The 8347-nt window shown below is 49.9% G+C and overlaps 1 protein-coding gene across 1 annotated transcript in view; it reads left to right on the top strand.

The window, feature by feature from the left end:
- Positions 1-1557: 1557 nt before the first annotated feature.
- LOC311375865 (uncharacterized protein) overlaps positions 1558-8347 on the top strand; it is a gene marked incomplete at both ends in the record, with an annotated part of 14723 nt that continues 7933 nt past the window's right edge. The window contains 2 exon segments of the mRNA XM_084490893.1: positions 1558-1561; positions 1665-1790. Coding sequence (XP_084347019.1) covers positions 1558-1561; positions 1665-1790 — 130 coding nt within the window.

Here is an 8347-nt window from a genome sequence, read left to right as displayed (position 1 = left end):
TAATTAATAATTAAATGTATAGATTATTAGTTGTAGTTGCAGATATGAGTGGACTGGTAGTTGAGTGTGAGCCACTAATCTCTATGTGACACATATTTAGTTTATCTTTTGCGGCTGCCTTTATTCTTTTTTTTTGGTTGTTTAATTTTAACCTGGTAATGACGTTTTATTTTGAACAAATTTGTCCAGGCTTTTACGTCCTGCATTCAACACGATAAGAACGCGCTAACACAAGTTTACAATTTGAATAAAAACTTGTTGAGGTGAAAAACTTTTAGAAGGTCCAAAAAAAGTGAAAGAATAAAGGATGAAGCACATATGTTGTGAATGCCTCCGCACACACACACACACACACACACACACATGCACACACACACACACACACACACACACACACACACACACACACACACACACACACACACACACACACACACACACACACACACACACACACACACACAGACACTACACACACACCACTGAACTGCGCGGCTCTGGTTGAGGGGACATGAATATGTTGTAATGAGCCTGTGTCCTTGGGCAATGGCAAATTCAACTCAATACCAGGTTCAGCTGGGGGGGGGGGGGGGGGGGCGGGGGCGGGGGGGGCAGGAGACGGTCATGACAAAGCACCTCTGTTTAATACTCTAATATAGGCCTCACCGCCGAGGGTCGAGAGGTCATCCATTGACATTAAGGGGACTGTGGTCTGCTGGCCTGTGGTGATTGGTTAAGTTTATTCAGCCATTAGTTAAGGGGGGGGGGGGGCAGAATCAATGGGTTTTATCAGCGGTTTGACTCCAGGGGGGCTGCAGATCTGTCCAGTGATGAGCTCGATGAGGGAGGGAGTGAGGACTATATATACTTTCCTCTCCGTTTATAGATCATTCCACATTATTATTAGGGTTGGGGTTTGATTGATTTTTGTTTGAATTTACAGATTACGATTTAAAGGTGGAAGAGATCCGATAAAGGTTTTATTATACTGTAAGCGTAATGGATCTGGATATTTTACAACTGGTTCCAGGTTAGAACCGGAAAACACTCAAATAAACACCCACATAAACACTGAAATACCCACGGCTGCCCAGGCATTCAGATTCATACGCACAAAAATGCACACAGATATTGATACACATAAACATGCACACATAAACACTTTGTGACGTTCACAAAAACACACGTAAGCCCCCAGCCAAACATCTTATCAATAGATAATAGATCAATAGATCTATACTCACTCTGTCTCGCTACCTTTCTGAAGGTAGCGAGACATTGATCAGTAATGGGGCGGCATTAGCTCAGGAGGCAGAGCGGGTTGGCTGGGAACTGTAAGGTTGCTAGTTTGAGCCCCGGCTCCTCCTAGCGGAGTGTGGAGGTGTCCCTGAGCGAGACGCCTCACCCTGACTGCTCCTGACCAGCTGGCGCCCTGCGTGGCTGACTCCGCCGTCGGTGTGTGAATGTGTGCATGAATGGGTGAATGTCAGGCAATATTGTAAAGCGCTTTGGATAAAAGCGCTGTATAAATGCAGTCCATTTACCATATAATTGCCCATGGGTAAATTGTGCAGTCTCTATCACTATGAAGTCATAATCCTCTGAAGTGACTGACCCTCCCTCCCCCCCATCTGTCTCTCTCTCTCTCTCTCTCTCTCTCTCAGAGTCAGGAGATCTGGAGCAGTACGACTCCGGGATCCTGACGGACGCTCTGAGGGGCTTCCTGAGGGACCTGCCGGCCCCCGTCATCCCTGCCAGCGTCTACAGCGAGCTGCTCTACGCCGCACAAGGTACCGGTAACACACTGCTCTGTAACACACTCTGTAACACACTAGTCTGTAACACACTAGTCTGTAACACACTCTGTAACACACTGCTCTGTAACACACTCTGTAACACACTCTGTAACACACTGCTCTGTAACACACTCTGTAACACACTAGTCTGTAACACACTAGTCTGTAACACACTGCTCTGTAACACACTCTGTAACACACTAGTCTGTAACACACTAGTATGTAACACACTCTGTAACACACTGCTCTGTAACACACTCTGTAACACACTCTGTAACACACTAGTCTGTAACACACTCTGTAACACACTGCTCTGTAACACACTGCTCTGTAACACACTCTGTAACACACTCTGTAACACACTGCTCTGTAACACACTCTGTAACACACTCTGTAACACACTGCTCTGTAACACACTCTGTAACACACTCTGTAACACACTGCTCTGTAACACACTCTGTAACACACTCTGTAACACACTGCTCTGTAACACACTGCTCTGTAACACACTTATGTGGCTGATGCCGCTCTGACCTCGGCGGTGAACTCTGCGGTGAACCCTCCTGTGAACTCTGTGCTCCACTCGCTCTGAGCCCGGGCAGAGTGGCTCTGAGCCGCTGTGACGTGACGTTAAAGTACGATCGCCCCCAACCCAAGTGGTCACACTCGTAGAACAGAGCTTCTGCCGCTGCTTTGAGTCAGCCTCGACGAGAGACTCCTCTGATGGCAGTTCAACTGTGGTACACATACAAGCTGTGGGCTAGAGAACTCTGTGTTGAGGCTCTCTGTCTGCCTGTCTGTCTGTCTGTCTGTCTGTCTGTCTGTCTCTGTGTGTCTGTCTGTCTGTGTCTGTCTGTCTGTGTCTGTCTGTCTGTCTGTCTGTCTCTGTGTGTCTGTGTGTCTGTCTGTCTGTCTGTCTGTCTCTGTCTGTCTGTCTGTCTGTCTCTGTGTGTCTGTCTGTGTGTCTGTCTCTGTCTCTGTGTGTCTGTCTGTCTGTCTCTGTGTGTCTGCCTGTCTGTGTGTCTATCTGTCTGTGTCTCTGTCTCTGTCTGTCTGTCTGTCTGTCTGTCTGTCTGTGTGTCTGTGTGTGTCTGTCTGTCTGACACCCCCCCCCTTCTCTCCTACGGTGTCAGTGTGGTTATGATGTCTGTCTGTCCTCTCTACCCTCACTCACCTCAGTCGTGTGTCGTCATTGTGCGTGTGTGTGTGTTTTGTGTGGAGGTGTGTGTGTGTGTATGTGTGTCTATGTTCATGCATAACAGAGAGCTCAGGGCAAGGCTGACAAACAATCCACGGGACAGACAGACAGACAGACAGACAGACAGACAGCCTCACAGGAGGACCAACAGCTGGGGGGAGGGGGAGGGGGGACGGGGGAGGCTGATTCCATGCCGACTCCCACGAGACCTCCTCCCAAAGTATGAGGTCCTGAGTCACTCCGCCTCGCCTCCCCCCTCCGGCCGCCCGCCTCCATTACGGAAGCGCCTCGCAGCCTGTGGCCGTCTGTAAGTGCCAGCCCCCCTTCTTCTCTTTTATCCCGTATTTATTCATGGAAACATTTTAAGTCGGGATAAACCTCTTTTTGAAGAGAGACATCTTGTATTTTGCTCGGGTTCAGGGCAGGTTAAGCCCAGCCAAATTGAACTTCTTATTTGGGGACGGGGTCACTCGGAGAACACGGCGATTCATTTGTGCGTAGGGCTGTAGGGATACCACGGAGAGGGGCTGTGGAGGGCCCAGATGTTCGGTCTGTACAGTAAGGATAAGCTGTGCAATAACACGGAGGAGACGCTCATTTGTCTGCGGGGAGGCCGGTGGACGGCGACGGGTCCGGTCTCCAACACTCTGGACACGCTTCTGCTGTCCTTCGCTGCACCGTTCATTGCATACTAATCCAGAATGCGATTTCGGCCTCCACGATTCACTAATCATGCAATGTTATGTTCTTTTATATATATATATGTATATATATATATATAAAAAGCTCAAAAACATAAAAACGAATAATCCTGATTTTGAAAGACTTGCATTCATTACAAACTATCTGTTACTCAGCAATTGCCTTATTATTATTATTTGTTTTGTACATATGGTAGGAGCCTACTAATTGAACCAATAATCTGTTAATCGCAATGACAATATCATTAAAATGTTCTAATCATGTGGCCCTACTATATATATATATATATTTATGCTATATATATATATATATATATATATATATATGTATTATTGAAGAATAGGGAGGAATTAGGTGAAACCTTTGCCATTCGACACCATTTAGTTAGGAGATGACCCCCTCCCTAATAAAATGTTAATGGTGATTATTCAGTTGCTGCGAGCATGTCATAACAGTGCATGTTAATGCTATTTATTCTACCATACATATATATATATATATATATATATATATATATATTTATACTTTTTGTAATTTACGTCTTTAAGTCTGCACAATAACCTATGATACCTTCATTTGTGCTCATCTGTTGACATAAATGTTGTTGACATATTGAATGGAGTCAATTTGTGAGGTTCAAATTAAAGATTTCCAGGAAATCTTAGCTAGCTGCTGAGCTAACCCTAAGCTGACCCCTCCCCTGTCTCAAAGAGAATGACGCAAGCACATACTTTCCTTTTTGTTGCTTTATTAGGCTGTCTGTGACTGTAAGATGCATTTAGTCAGCTGTATCGCCAGTATTTTCTCATTAGATCATTCCTCATTAAACAAGAAAGTAAAAAAAAATGGTGGTGGTTCTGTTTGAGTTAGAATTAGATAGATTAATAGTTTTAATTAAAAATCTGTTACAGTATTGCTTCTTAATGACTCCACAGTGCAGTCCAGGTGTCATTAGACCTGACAAACAGCCAGGACAACACGGCAGACTTACCAGAAACAAGAGTACAAACGCAGGATACAATTATAACAATACTGGTTTATTTCACAAATACAATACCATTATAATAAATAAACCCATGATAAACATTGTGTAAAATAGCATGAATATAAGACCATCATTAACAGACATTATTCAATGTGTTTGTATGTTGTTTCTTTGGCAGTGGCTGGGGTAGCAGGGTATCAGGGTATCAGGGTATCGGGGTATCAGGGTATCGGGGTATCGGGGTCCCAGGGGCTGTGTGAACCCCTTTTGGACTAATCCCTCTGTGTCCCTGCTCTGCTCTCCCTCTGGGTGCTCTGGGCCCCGCCCCCCCCTCCCCCCCCGGGTGCCCTCCCCTGTCTCGGCCGTCCCTCCTCCCCTAATGACGTGACCAGGGGTCAGCTCCTTTAACAACCAGGACCAATGGGCTGCAGGCCTGCTGACCAGCGTCCATCTGTCCATCTGTCCATCTGTGGGGGGGGGTCTTCTCCACACGGGGGGCCAAAGGAGCGATGGCCTCAATATGCTTTTGATCTCTCCGGGTATCATTTGATCAGCGGTATTAAGTCGTCCTGTTTGATAGTGCAGAGCTACCAAAGGCTGATTTAATGAGGAGGCTTCAGAAGGCCGATCGCTGGTTAAGTGATGAGCGTCTTGTGTAATGTGTCCCCGAGCACCGGGCAGCTGCCTGTCTGCACACACCGGCCGTAAAGAGATTACATCTGGGGACGGATCTGTGCATGGACTCCATCCCTGACTGGGGCGCTAGTCCCGCCCCCCCCCACCCCCCCTCCTCTCAGCCCCTAGTCCCGCCCCCCCCCACCCCCCTCCTCTCAGCCCCTAGTCCCGCCCCCCCCACCCCCCTCCTCTCAGCCCCTAGTCCCGCCTCCCCCCCACCCCCTCCTCTCAGCCCCTAGTCCCGCCGCTCCCGCCCCCCCCCCCCGTGTCCAGTTGTCCAGATCGTCAGGCTCTGAGTGGGCCAGATGACCGGGCCAAGTTCCTGCCACACCCTTGACCTCTATTGACCAGTGGGGCCAGCCCCAATCCATATCACCAGCGTGTGTGTGTGTGTGTGTGTGTGTGTGTGTGTGTGTGTTGGGGGGGGGGGTCAGCCTGGGGGGCTGGTATTGGGTCCTGCAGACAGAGATATACATTTAAAGGTGATAGAGGTGGACGTGACCACCGAGGTCAGCCACTATCCATATTACCACCACACTGTGTGTGTGTGTGTGTGTGTGTGTGTGTGTGTGTGTGGTCAGCGTCCTGGGGTCAGCGTGGCCGCCAGACAGAGGTCACCAGCGTGACCTCTATCAGCCTGCTCCAGATTGGCAGACATCCATCACAGCCTAGCTGGCCCCGTACACACACACACACACACACACCCGCGAACACACACATACACATCCACACACCCGCGCACACACACACACACACACACACACATACACATCCGCACACACCGCGCACACACACACACACACACACACACACACACACACACACACAGGGGGGATGGAGAGAGAGAGAGAGAGAGAGAGAGAGAGAGAGAGAGAGAGAGAGAGAGAGAGAGAGAGAGAGAGAGAGAGAGAGAGAGAGAGACAGAGAGACATATATGTACTCATTGGGGGAGGATATACGGCGTACATTCATGACTGTCCTCTGCCGGTGAATCCTGTTGACCTCTCCCGGGGATCACGTCCGCCCCTCACCCCTGACTCTGGTGGCCCTCATGAGCCACAGACACACAGCGGAGAGAGCCGCACTAACAACCCGTCTCACTGGAGGGGCTATATATAGCCGCTCCATCACAGCCCCCTCAGGCGGCCGGGAGGAGACGCTCTCTCTCTCACGGTGGCGGAGCAGCAGGGGCAGAGCGGACGGATCACGGAGGGGGATGATGGGAACGTGTTGCCTCTGCTGCTCTTTTTTCCCGCGGTGACGTTTGCGGACGCTGTTTTTTTGCTCAGCACACGCGCACTAGTGCCAATACACCGATTAGACCAGAACCTCACAGTCGATAGAGGCCACGGTGTTAATCAGACGTTGTCCACAACATGCTGGATCAACTGGAAGGCAGAGCTCATGAGGGACACGTCTGTTTATACTGATGATAGCGTACGCGTTCTCCTCCGTGGTGGAGGAGTTGCAGGGAGCATGGAGCCCTGCAGAGGAGGAGCAGCACTGGGCTGGTGGCGGTGGGAGGGGCTGCTGGTTGGGTCTCCGGGCCGTGTGGGTCTGTGGTGGAGGAGCAGCACTGGGCTGGTGGCGGTGGGAGGGGCTGCTGGTCGGGTCTCCGGGCCGTGTGGGTCTGTGGTGGTGGGCTGCGGTGGTGGAGCCACTACGTACTGCTGGTATTGTGATGTGAGAGTGGTAGTATTGGTTACTGGAACCACACAACCACATCGTGAACAACGTGTACAGAACAATATTGGGCAACGTCGTGGTTTGGATTATTTGTTCTCGAAATGAACTGCAAAACGTAGCAATGTGTGGAATACATATGGGGCGCGTGAACCAAAGGTGTGATGAATGGATAGGATGGATTATGGATTATATATGTATATATATATATATGGATGGATGGTTTATGAATTAGATGTATAGATATATATGGATGGATAGACGGATTATGCTGATGTATATACATGGATGGATGGATTATGGATCATACATATATTTATATGGATGGATGGCTGCGGTGCATAATCCTTTAGGTCGTCCCCGTTAACGCCCCCCCTCCCCCCCCCGCGCGCGCATGCGGCGTCCAGACGGCCGCGGCCCACCCAGACGCGGCGCTGTTTGTCGTGGCTGACGGTGAATCGCCCGCGGAGGTCCACCTCGTCCGTACGTCTGCTGCTGTCCAAACAGGCCCGGTGTGCTCACCGGCCCGGCTCACGCTCCTAACGGCCCGGCGCGCTGCTGACTCCTGCTGCGCCATCCATCCTCCGCCTCCGCCCGGCGCCTGCATAGCAGAACGCCGATACCATTTCCTCCCGGAGCATCTGTCAGGGCTGTGGGGCCGTGGTGGCTCCACCTTGATTCGGCTGCCTATTGTGAATTATCGACGCCGCACGCAGGGAATGTACATGAAATGAACCGCTGTAACCTCCACCTCGAGGGCCTGACGGGTATCGACGGAGGGAGGGAGGCTGCTGCTGGCGCTGGGCTCCAGGTCAGATCTGGTTTCTGGTGGTGATGGTCAAATCTACCGTAATGTGAGAGATGATTATTCATGAAGCTCTTTCCCTTGGGTCTGGATTCCAGCCCACTCACTGGTCCCCAACCACACGCACACACACACACACACACACACACATGGACTTGCATATTGGCATGCTGAAAAAGTTTCATCTGGCATCTCTCTCGCTGGGAGAATTCTCTTTGAACAACACAGACCTACGGCCAACGTTCGACCGTTAGAGGCATCAACTTGGATTTCCTATCGGGTTTTGGATATGCTACTTTTGATTCAGATCCCACCAACTTCATTAGATGCAATCTCAAAGCTTCCTTTTCCCCGTCTATCGTATTCAGTAGTCATGCTTTTGATTACATGTACGATTCTCCAAAGAATCTGGAAAGTTTGAACCAGTGCTGGATGCTACTGACCGCTCAGTCCTGAGCGCCCGCTGACCTAATAACAAGTTCTGTGTTTCTGAAATGAACATC

The sequence above is a fragment of the Micromesistius poutassou genome, assembly GCF_964030765.1.
Source record: "Micromesistius poutassou genome assembly, contig: SCAFFOLD_1016, whole genome shotgun sequence".
Classification (NCBI taxonomy): Eukaryota; Metazoa; Chordata; class Actinopteri; order Gadiformes; family Gadidae; genus Micromesistius; species Micromesistius poutassou.
This window is presented reverse-complemented; position numbering and strand designations above follow the sequence as displayed.